At 48.3% G+C, this 12,452-nt stretch overlaps 1 protein-coding gene across 3 annotated transcripts in view; it reads right to left on the reverse strand.

The window, feature by feature from the left end:
* ATP10A (ATPase phospholipid transporting 10A (putative)) overlaps positions 1–12,452 on the reverse strand; it is a 187,617-nt gene that overhangs the window by 92,451 nt on the left and 82,714 nt on the right. For all 3 annotated transcript variants that reach the window (XM_058427558.1, XM_032174798.2, XM_032174797.2), the window contains exon 3: positions 11,442–11,646. In XM_058427558.1, the coding sequence (XP_058283541.1) occupies positions 11,442–11,646 (205 nt within the window). The remainder of the gene's footprint in view (positions 1–11,441; positions 11,647–12,452) is intronic.

Below are 12,452 nucleotides of genomic sequence, written 5' to 3' on the forward strand. Positions count from 1 at the left end.
CCCATGTTTTCAGCCGTCCCTCCCTGTGGATTTCAGCCAGGACACCTCCACAGCTTGAAGCTGAGACTTCAGTTGTTGTCCGCATTCATGGACTCCTGCAGACTAAAACCTCAAGTGTGCAGAGACGACCCCAAATTGCTGGGTGGGTCCCAAGGCCACAGAGCCATCACGGGGTGGTCCCTTCCTCCTCACCCAGACACAAAGTCTACCTTTCTTTCTGGTTCCTCGGGGGATTTCCATGCTGAGGTGGAAAGGTGAGTTCGAGTGCTGGACCCAGCAGGAATGGCTGGTGCGCCTGGCTGGAGTGATTCGAGGTCACGGGGGCATGTGTTCTCTGGGGACTGGAACACCAGGCTGACTGTCGTGGCTCAGGGACACGTCTTGCCTTGTGCACCAAGCTGCCACCACCGCAGGCCTGTGTTCTTATTGGATGAGAGTCAGATCCCCTAATGTGACCTACAGGAATCAGGGACTTAAGAATTCCCTTCCCCCAGCACATGCAGGCCAGCGAGTGCAGGTGGGCAGCCGAACACTGCATTTACAACATACATTTTCAAAACCTTCCAGCCCATCGAATTGACCTACACGTGCCAGTGCCTGGGATGTTAGAAATGCCTCATGCCGTATGTCTGGAGCATCCACCACAAATACTAACGGCAGGAGTTCGCTTCCGAGGTGCAGAAACATTCTTGGCCACCTGTGATTCCTTCCAAACTTGACCACAGCTGCGGATCGGCCCACCCCAGACCAATCAGCCTGAGCGGTGACAGCAATGGTGACACTGCTCTGCAGAGATGGCCCTGAGGGCCTTCGCAGCCAGGCCCTGAGCCCCAACTGTTGGCCGAGAACCTGGCCCACCACTCACTTGGACCCCGGCAGGCCAAGGGGCTGACTGCCTCTGAGTCTCAGTGGCTCCTTTGCTAAATGGGAGTAATAACAGCACCTTCTCAGAGCTGCCAAGAGAACTAAATGAATGAGGGCCTGACACAGGCAAGTGCCCAGTGTCAGATGGCACTGTTACCCAGCCAGGAGAAGGGAGTAGTGGGGGTCATCACTCTCACCATAGGGTTGCAAAGGAAAATAATAAATCTCAGGACCCCCAGACTTAGGCCCAGAGGTGGAGTCAGGCAACACCCTGTTCCAGATGAACCACTCTCACTGGCATTACACATCATCCAACGCCCCAGGGACAGGCAATCTCTGCAGGGCTGCCCTGCAGGGCAAATGCACCTGACAGCAATACCGCAAGCCTGCCCTGAAGATGACTCTGCATGGCAGATGTGCCTGAGTGTGTGCTGAGCTAGGACATCTGGGCGTGGCCAACCCAGAGATTTGTTCCTTGTCTATGATAAACATCTGAGCCCCCACCTGTCCTGTGGAACTCGGGCCGCACAGGGGGTTGAGGCCCTGAATTTTGGGTTAAATGAAGGCTTCCAGGCGGAGGTCGTTCAGGGGAGGGTGTTAAGTGAAAATGCTGTAGAAAGTGCATGCTGTTTATAAGTGGTAGTGGTTTTCCTGTTCAGCCCACCACCACCAGACTCTCTCTCCTCTGTGTAAGCCCCTAATCAAACCCCATGTTGCACGCGCTGGCTCTGGGTCTCTTCTTTGGCCTCTTGGACTTGTGCCTTCCCCACTGAGGTTAAAGGGGTGCAGCACAACATGCCCCCCAGGATCACTCATGAGGACATTGTTTGCTGGCCACCCATAAACAAGGACATGCCAATCATAACACAAAGAGCCCGGCACGGCAGCTCACACCTATAATCTCAGCACTTTGAGAGGCTAATGTAGGAGGATTGCTTGAGCCCAGGAGTTCAGGACAAACCTGAGCAACATAGTGAGACCTTCCTATCTCTATAAAAAATAAAAAGAAAAAAACATTAGGTCTGCGATCTAAGTCTAGCTTCTAAAACTAAAGTCTGTTGGATTCCACATTAATAATGTCCACTACAAGCTTATCTTCCCAGCTACAGAACAAAGACAAGACTCCTTCCTCCACCCACCCAGAGATGTCTGCATAATTGACTCTGTGCTCTCTTTTTCTCTTCACATACCGACTTTGTCTGATGTAAAAATGTGGATTTACTAGACTCCAACTGAAGTCTCACAGGAAAGTGACCATTCCTTGGCTGCCTACCTGCCCCTCTTCCTGTGTGCCTCCTCCTGCTTTAAGGAAATGTATGAATACTACACCTCCTGAAAACCGCCATTTTTTTTTTTTTTTTTTTGAGACAGAGTCTTACTCTGTCACCCAGGTGAGAGTGCAGTGGCATGATCTCAGCTCACTGCAACCACCTCTGCCCCCCAGATTCAAGCTATTCTCCTACCTCAGCCTCCCAAGGAGCTGGAATTACAGGCGCCCACCACCACGCCTGGCTAATTTTTGTATTTTAGTAGAGATGGGGTTTCACCATGTTGGCCAGGCTGGTCTCGAACTCCTGATCTCAGGGGATCCACCTGCCTTGGCCTCCCAAAGTGCTGGGATGACAGGCGTGAGCCATCGTGCCCGGCCTGAAAACCTCGTCAGAAATCAGTCACAGGTGTCTGTGATTCCTATTTTACCAGGACACACCCTAAAGCTGGCTTAACAAACCTCAGTTGATTGATACTTCTGCCTCAGTCACTCATTTCAGTCGTCAAGGGTTACCAGCTTTCTGAACACTGACTCAGAGCCACCCCAATTCCAGGTTCTGGGCTGTGGCTGAATCTCTGGTCCACAGGAGATTTGTGGAAAAGGTAGGGCTCCCTCCTCCCAACGTCCCCCATCCACCCACCACGCCCTGATGTCTCTGATGCTTGCAGCAGTCTGATCTCAGCTTCAGAACCTGCCTTTGCACCCGAAACCTTTTCGTGCCCACTTTTAGCCTTAAAACAACATTCAAAATCCCTGAGAGGGGTTTCCGTGGCCCACACAGGTTCACTGGGCCGAGGTGGAGGTGTCACCCTCAGAGTCTGTCCGCGCAGAATTTCCTGCCTGGTGGTCAAGGCTCCAGAATGCTTGATAAAGGCCGGATGAGCAAACCAGCTATTTGAAGTTTTGTCCAAAACAAACCTACATCCATAATGCTTTGAAGTTGGCCTTCTTTACCACACAAATGAAAGGGCTTGTTTCTCGCCAAGGGCTGGTGCCAGTGCGGCAAAGGTCAGTTGTGACAGGTGAGTGGAACGACCCTGAAGCTCTGGCACAATTCCTAACCTATGAACCCCCCGGCATGCACCCAATCCCCTACTCTCCAGAACCCCAGGGAAGACAGCTCACCGCCAGCAATGACACCCACATTTCTTGTCCTTTTACAGTTTTGGGAGGCAGGGAACATAAGGCATTCTGACAGACAGACTACTGAAAAGGGCTTTGTGAAAACTGACAAACTAAGGAAGTTTGCAGGCCTGATCTCAGCTTGGTTAAAAGTCTCACTGGGGTTTACGAAGTCGTTTCCTTGGCACACGGATTATTCATTCGCAATGGTGAAAAAGCCCTGAATTAATTTCGACACTGAACCCAACTCAGATGTCAGGAAGCCCAGTTTCATCCACATCCCAGTGTGTTTTCTGAAGTCGAGTTCTTGCTTTCCTTAAAGGTCCATTCCCTTATAAGGTCTGGTTTATGTGACTATATGAAACTGCAAATGTGTTCATGGATCTCTGCTGCTGTGGACGAACGAAACTCTAAGGAAGCCCTAATACCACAATGAGAACCAAAATACAGCCTTCCACTTGAGGAGCACACGCAAACCGAAAGCATCGCATAGGCTGAACGAGGGAAGCCGGCTCTTACCAATTCACAAAATTAGGATAACTCAAATGTCTGCGGAGGCCAGGGGGTGCTGACAGGTCTTGTATTGTGCTCTGTGGACACAAGGAAGTTCCCTCTTGTTGAAAGCTGTGCTCACAAAACAAGCAGAAGGGAAATGACACACAGCACAGGGCCTCCACCAAGGGATGAAGGTTCCAGAGTCCAATCAGCAGAGGTGGATCGCGTGGGCACCCCTCACCTAATGCATGGGCTCACAGCAGGTCCTCAATAGTGAGGTTGGAAACTCCAGATTCCCCCAGGGAGCACTGTCTTGCAGAGCAATCCACTTCTACAACACTGTATCTTATCCCAGGAGGGAACATTTATCCTCTCCTAAATTTAGAGATAATAGGTAGTGATAACCTAATAAAGCAATATCACTTCATTTTGCTTTCTTCTTTGGAACATACACTTACTTGCATACTCACTTGCAAAAATGTTTGCACTCACACCTGTCTGCATACACACTCACACAAACATACGCACCTAAACATACACACACACACACACACACACACAATCACTCACTCATGAGGAAACGCCTAGTGTTAACTGGGCCGATCTCACATTGTCACCTCTTCCAACTGGTAAGGAAATCCCTGCTCCAGAAACACACATACACACAGAGAAAGTTTCAAACCCTTTGCAACTGCTGATGCAATTAAACTACATTCAGGAAAATTGGAAATTTTATTAAATTCCCCTCTTTTTTTTTAACAGTGAAAATATAATTAAAGAGAAAAAAAAGCATTTCACATTGTATGCTACCTTGAACAGAATTAAAACATCTTACTGCTTTGGTTGTGTTTTTCCTTCTGGAATAAGAAATGATCATTTCCAACTACACAAAAAATTTTAAGTTTCCACACAATATAATAAGATCTTTTTGGATAAATATTTCAGACTAGCCAAATTATTATCAACTTCATGGCATTAATTTATTCATTTAGATCAGAGGTCTGGGTGCGGTAGTTCATGCTGGTAATGCCAGAACTTTGGGAGGCCAAGATGAGTGGATCACCTGAGGTCCAGAGTTCAAGACCGGCCTGACCAAGATGGAGAAACCCTGTCTCTACTAAAAATACAAAATTAGCCAGGAGTGGTGGCGCATGCCTGTAATCCCAGCTACTTGGGAGGCTGAGGCAGGAGAATCACTTGAACCCGGGAGGCAGAGAAGTTGTAGTGAGCCGAGATCATGCCATTGCACTCCAGCCTTGGCAACAAGAGCAAAACTCTGTCTCAAAAAAAAGAGATCAGAGTGCTGGTGCTGTACTCTCTGTACATGGTGATTTAATAGACTACAAATTAAAGGCAAAGAATCCATTGTGAAGTCACCAGAATTAAAAAAAAAAAAAACCTTCTTAGGGCCAAACTTATATAGCTATGAAATAAACACTGTTAATATGAAAAAACATGGTATGTCTCAAATAATCATATTACCTCCTGAACTGAATTTCTCTGAATATCCACACTTGTTGGAATTAAAAATTTAATCTAAATAAAGTTATTGTATTGTCAAAGTCATTTATTTCTGTCTTTCCTGTTACAGATTTAATGTCCTTCAAGAAAATTATGAGATTGTTAAATTTAAAAACAAAAATGTCTCAGTATAAATTATGAGCTTGTTGACTATCTTGCAATGTATAAGAGAAAAACATGGAAGCCTCTTTGTAAAGGCTTAAAATCGACCGATCAAATTACCATACCCAGGCAGCTGTCTTTGTTTTCCACTTAGATGATAGATTAGGCTGCCTCTTTCAATTCCACGGCCAATGTAGCTAAATTTCATTAAAGACTAACAACTTAAAAGCTTAGGGAAAAAGGGACGGGTACAAAATTTACCTTGCAAATTGTACTTTTTCTCTTCTAGTTTTCCTGTGATAGAGACAATTTTGGAAGCATGTGTAGGTAGCAGTTTTTTTAAAAAAAAATTTTGTCTTCTACATATTTGGACTTTTAAAGTCATTTTCTAAGCTTCTGAATTCTGTCAAGTAACTTGGGTGGGACTGACTCTCCTTTGTAAAGAAAACTGTGTTGAGTCACAGCCTGAATACACCAGGCCCCCCAGGGACTGGTCACAGTGTATTCAGAAAGGAGAGGGGGAGCCCTGTCTCCGCCTTGGCATCGCTGCTGACCTGACTGTGAAGGTACGTGTTTAAGAGCAGTGTTTGTCCAGCCTAGGAAGTTTCCATACTCCTTTTATCTTTCTTCCTTATTTGGAACATGCACCACTGTGCACACACACACATGCACACACACATGTGTGCACACGCCTGGGAAGAGTCAGCAGCAGATCTTCCTGCAAGCCTTGACAATGACTGCTCCCCACAGCGCTGCACAGAGGACATGGGTGTGGCTGGGACTGTGGGCACTCATCCAAACAGGTCCACCCAAGAGACAAACTGTTGGAAACTATTTTCTCAGTAAATTAACCCACACAGAAGTCACCTCTGGGACGGCTCTTCCCGACACTGACGTGTCCTCTGGGTCTGGACTCTCCAGCTGTTCTCAAGCAGGACGGCCCTGTCCCCACCTCACCCCGGCTGAAATTCCAACACTCATCTGACATTTCATATCCCTGTTTCTGCTTTCTTGTCTACAGTTAGCACCGAAGACTTCAACGGTCTAATTTTTCACATAGATCATGTAAGCACCATGAGAGGAAAGATGCTCCCCAGTTTTGATCAATGCACCTCCTAGAATGGCATTAGAAACATCATAAATGCTCAATACGTATCTGCTGAATGAATTAAAACTTACAAAAATGAGTCTTTGAAAACACTGAGTTTTACATAAACTTATCAGTCTAGGGATCTCCTAGTTCTGCAGAAATGACAAATGTTACAGATGAACTAGAAACTGCTACCCACAGAACGTCTGAATGTATGCACCTTCGTGGCAGGGCTGCAGGGCTGCATGAATGTGCAGGTGAGAGACAGCAGACACCCCACACAAAGCAGAGGAACCCGCTCCGAATCCACACTGATGGATGGTGTGGGGGAGGGGAGGCACCTTGGGAGAATCTCCTGACTTCGCTTTTTCTGTTTCTCATCTATAAAATGGTGTGATAGTCATTACCTCACAAGATTTATACTTAAAACTCTGTGAAATTGTGTTTAAAAATGTTTGCTCTACTACAGTTTTGGGTGATATAGCAGGCCTGGTGTGCAGGAGGCTGAACAAATGTGAGACGTTGCCTGACAGTGTGATGCTCCACACGGGGCCCTCTCTTGATTCTTGGATAACATCCATTCAACTCCAACTCTTACATCAAATCTTTATGTCTCAAGATCTCTGTTTCTTTTGCCAGAAGTGAAATGGCTGGGTGATTTAAGGTCCCAGAGCCATCAGCCCGCTATCTAGGCCTCACCTTCAGATTCTGGGGTCTGGGTGGGCCAGGCCCACCACCTTCCAGCTTTTGCTGTAGCCCCTCAACAATGTGCACTTTTTCCAATGCTCTTCATTAAAAACCCTATTCCACCTCTGGGGCACCTTCTGACCAACGTCATTCCCTGTAGTGCCTGGCACCCGAGACCTCTTCATTCTGGCCTTCAGAGTCAGTTTCAAGCTCCTCTTTCTGGAACCTCCCTTGACCTCTCATGGCCCAAACCCCTAACAAAAGCCCCCTGGACTCATCTCGCTGCTCCATACTGGGCATCGCTGGTGAATAGGCCTGAGTCCTCCATGTATTGGTCCCGTGGCTGGTCTTTAGGTGGGGTGTGTGTGTGTGTGTGTGCATGCGTGTGTGTGCATGCTTGCGTGTGTATGTGTGCGTATACCCGTTCCGCACTGCCCACCCCCTCCAGGTTTCTCCAGGGCTTGGCCTGCTCCACACTTTCCCCATCTTTCAGTCCAGGGTACCCTGGACATATTCTGCAGGCAACATGGGCCCTCGCAAGCCCAAGCTGCTGCTCCATGCACCCTCTCAAAGGTGGGGCTCCACGGCGCTGCTGTCTAGAGAGCTGTCACCAGTCTTCATCCACTGCAGCGAGGGCCTGGCTCCAGCAGCGTCCAGTGGCCAGCAACTGCTCCTGGCATCTAGCAAGTTCTTATGCTTGGCACCTCCCCGGCCCCCAAGGGAAGGCTTCTAGCAGGTTCCACCAGTGCAGCCCCTAAGTACCTTTTCTGTCATCCCCCAATTTAAGGCTGTGTCCCCTGCCATGGTTCAGGGGTTGGGAGGGCGCTCTTCCCTGAGTGGGAGAACACGTCTGTCTCAGAGCCAGCGGCAGTGGCTGTCCCTTCATCAGCTATTCCCATATACATATATATTCGAGACAGAGATAGGGTCTCTGTCCCCCAGGCTGGAGTGCAGTGGCATGATCACAGCTCACCACAACCTCAAACTTCTGGTTCAAACCATCCTTCCCATTCAATCCCTTGAGCAGCTAGGACTACAGCTGCACACCACGATATCTGGCATTTTTTTTTTCTTTTTTCTTTTTTTTTTGAGATGGGGTTTCCCTGTGTTGCCCAGGCTGGTCTGGAATTCCTGGCCTCAAACAATCCTCCTGTCTCAGCCTCCCAAAGTGCTAGGATTATGGGCATGAGCCACTGATCCTGGCTCCTATATTCTTCAGAGTCCTCTTTACTTCTTTTTTATTTTTTTTTTTAAGGATAACAGCTTTATTGAGATATAATTCACATATCATTACTTCTTATAACCCAATCCCCAACTAAGAGGTCTTCACATCAGACTTTCTCTGATTGAATCATGTGTGGTTTCTGTCTCCTGATTGGACCCTGCTGGGTACACTAAGTTCCTGCATTAATGCCACGGCCCGCTCTTCTCCTTAACCTAAGTGTTGCAAATCACTTCTAATTTAAGTGATTTGCAAAGGGGCTCCCACTTCCAACTGATCATTCATGAAACTGTAAAATATTATATTGTATTTCACATAAGTCAGTGTACAGATTATTACCAGTTCTTAACCTGTCTGAGACAAGCTAACTCAGTATTATAAAAAAACTAATTGAAACACAGAGTACTTAAATGTTCTTGGCATTTGTGGTTTTTCAATTGCTGGGGTTTAAAAGTCAGAGACTTGCTTCCTTAATTTTCAGAGGGGTGGTTCATAGATTTCAGAATATAATGCATAAATGGGAATTTGGATACCAAAAGAATGTCTTTGGACCTTTAGGGAAAGAGAAAAAAAAAAAACAGAAAGTGGGGGAAAAAGGTAATTGGGACCAGAATATGCATGCAGGTGAAGAATTTTGGTGCTAATAAAACAATTTTTTAAAAACCCTCAGAATTGTTTAGGCGTTAATTTGGCCATTTTGACCAGATCATGGCTCAAAGCTACTTCCTCAGCATTCCTGGGGCCCTGAGAAGGGTGACAAAGATGTGCTGGTCTGCAACCGTCAACCGTCCTCGAGTTTTAAACATCCAACTTGTAAGCAGCTCTTTTATATAAAGCACCATTGAGCTATGAAGTGCTGCAGCTTATTGTTTGGGTAAAAGGTGGGCAGGGGAGGACTGTAGATATGACTGGGTTCAGAAGCTGAAGATCAGAAGATAGGAAATGGGGAAGTTCTTCTTTTTTTTTTTTTGAGATGGAGTCTTGCTCTGTCACCCAGGCTGGAGTGCAGTGGTGCGATCTCAGCTCACTGCAACCTCTGCCTCCCGGGTTCAAGAGATTCTCCTGCCTCAGCCTCCCGAGTAGCTGAGGCTGCAGGCATGCGCCACCACACCCAGCTAATTTTTGTATTTTTAGTAGAGATGGGGTTTCACCATGTTGGCCAGGATGGTCTTGAACTCCTGACCTCAAGTGATCCACCTGCCTCGGCCTCCCAAAGTGTTGGGATTACAGGTGTGAGCCACCATGCCCGGTAGAGGAAGTTATTCTTGCGAGTTGATCAAGGAGATCTATCTGTGGCATTCCCCTACCTGCCATGCCAAGCATGCATGCTCCACCCTCCAGTGCTTAAATTCTGCTGTATTTTCCACCTCGTCTGAGGTTTCACCAGTAGATACTCATCTGCATTTGTTTAAGTGGCACTCACCCTCGGTGCGCACAGGCTGCTCCTCTCAGAGGTGACATTTGAGCTATCAGCCCTCTGCCTGCCCCTAACTCTAGCTGAGACCCCGGGAACTGAGAGAGGATGCTGTCCCTGGCTGATGTCAGTGTTAGTTCACATCCCTGCAGAGGAGACCGGGGCAGGCCTAGAGGAGAAGCCGAGAGTGAGACCGGCTCATGCCCGTGACTTACTGAAGAGAGCCATGGGTGGGGGGTGGGCACGAGGGCCTGGGGCGAGGGGGTGGCAGCGGATGGGGCCCACACTTATCACCAAACCCTGGAGCACAGTCATGGAGAAGCTGGGCGCCGCCGGGCTCTGCCTCGAGGGGTCCCTAACTCTTTCACCAGCTCTCCTGATCTAAATGAGAGCACTCCATTAACAACAACAAAAAATACTATTTTTAATTTTTATGTCTGCTTTGCCTTATTCCAAAAAGATTTGAGGCAGCTCACAAAATTACACTTGGCATAAAAGAAGGTTAAAAACACACACACAAGTAAATGAGGAAACCATGGCGGAAATCAGCACAGGTGGAACAATCAGGCAGACGCTTGTGTGGTACTGATGGGCGGGCGAGGTGCGGAGTACCTGGCCTGCTGCAAGTGTGTCAGGCACCTCCCCCTGTGATGGTGACCGGCGGCACCTAGAGCGGAGACAGGGATGCTAGAGCCCCCCACAACCCTGCCCAGCCAATCGTTCACCCCCCACTCCCTACAGTGCCCTCGCAGAGGTCCACAGACGGCAGAGCCCACTGCCCCAGGGAAGCCCGATGGGCTGGTGCTGAGGCCGATGGGGGAGGGCACTGTCTGATAGAGAAGGAAAACCCCAGCGGCATCCTCCCTGTGAACCAGAGGCCGGCCTCCCCACCCTTCAAGGCAGGCCGACTCAGACCTGCTGTCTAGGCCAGAGCAGGGCTGGGTGAAGGAGGCTTGGGAGGAGAAGGCTCGGGCCAGGCCCATTTCCTTCTAGGGTCTTCCTGATCTCTGAGGGCTCCTGCCCCTGTCAGTTCACCTGGCCTTAGCACCTTCCACTGCTGGCACGGACCTGGCGGGTGGGGCCCTTTCTCCCTGGAGCAGGGACAGAGGTTGGGCAGCCCAATGGAGTCGGTGTGTGACTGCAGCTGTCACACCTGCTTCCCTCCAGCCTCTCACCCCTCACCGTGCTGCACGGTGGCCGGGGCACACCGGAGGCAGGATTCAGCTATGAAGACCTGGCGCTGAACCCAAACATCCTTGAGGAGAAGATGTTCCAGAGCATCCTGGTGGGAACAGGCCATGACTCCTGCTGTGTTGCCATTTAGTAAACCAGTGAAACAGCTAGGTACATGTTGACCATCAGCTGCTCATAAATGTTCCTCGTAACTTTACAGGAACAAATAACATTCTGAGAAACTTAGACATGCACAAGGGAAATCAGAGTCAGAAAAACTGAATCCTGCTTCCCACAGTCACAGGCGGGTCATGGGCTCAGGTAGGTCAGGGGTCCTCTCAGACCCTCAGACTCGTCTACTAGGAAAAACAGCCTGGTATGACAGAGAGGAAAATGCAAGTGCTCTGAGCCCCAGAAGGCTGTCATGGGGACACTGTGTGGCTGTGATGCCTGCGAGGCCCTGGAAACGTGGGTCACTTACAAGTTCCGAGAAGCCGCGGACCACCTGCCGCCGCTTCAGGTTGGTCTCTCCGTCCAGGTTGGCGGTCTCGATGTGGCATAGCCCGTCGGGGTCACTGGAGGAGAGCAGCAGAATGTCCGCAGGGAAGATTTCGTTGCAGCGAAGACGCACAAAGTCTCCCACGTGGATTTCTTTCCAGAATCGGTTCACGTATTTCTTTTCTTCCCTAGAAAACAGACTTTGATTAACAAAACTCACGAAACATTGGTCATGGCTGGATCTGGGTGATGGGCACGTGGGGCTCATATGGTAATTCTTTCTACTTTTGCATAGGCTGAAAATTTTGATAATAAACAGGTGTTTTAAAAAGAATATTTGTGCGGGTGTGGTGGCTCATGCCTGTAATCCCAGCACTTTGAGAGACCGAGGTGGGCAGATTATGAGGTCAGGAGTTTGAGACCAGCCTGGCCAACATGGTGAAACTCCGTCTTTACTAAAAATACGAAAATTAGCTGGGTGTGGTGGTGCGTGTCTGTAATCCCAGCTACTTGGGAGGCTGAGGCAGGAGAATCACTTGAACCTGGGAGGCGGAGGTTGCAATGAGCCAAAATCGTGCCACTACACTCCAGCCTAGGTGACAGAGCGATATTCCGTCTCAAAAAAAAGAAAGAAAGAAAAAAAAAAGAATATTCATACCACTGAAGCCCACTCAAAATAAAGAAGAATATTCATAAAGGCTACATATTGTATGACTCCATTTACATGAAATATACAGAACAAGCAAATGCATAGACAAAAAGTGGATTTGCAGCTGCCACGGGCTGGGGGAAAAGGGAGTACTTGTCACAGCTTAACGGCAACAGGCTTCTTTCTAGGAGGATATGAATATTCTGGAATTAGTGACAGTTGCACAGCACTGAATGCACTTGAATTTTTCACTCTAAAATGGTTAAAATGACCACTCTTAGGTTTACACTCAGAATAGCTGAAACCAGTGACTGGAACAGGTATAGCAAGCCAATGTTCACAGCA

Source organism: Hylobates moloch, unplaced genomic scaffold, assembly GCF_009828535.3.
Source record: "Hylobates moloch isolate HMO894 unplaced genomic scaffold, HMol_V3 SCAFFOLD_14, whole genome shotgun sequence".
NCBI lineage: Eukaryota > Metazoa > Chordata > Mammalia > Primates > Hylobatidae > Hylobates > Hylobates moloch.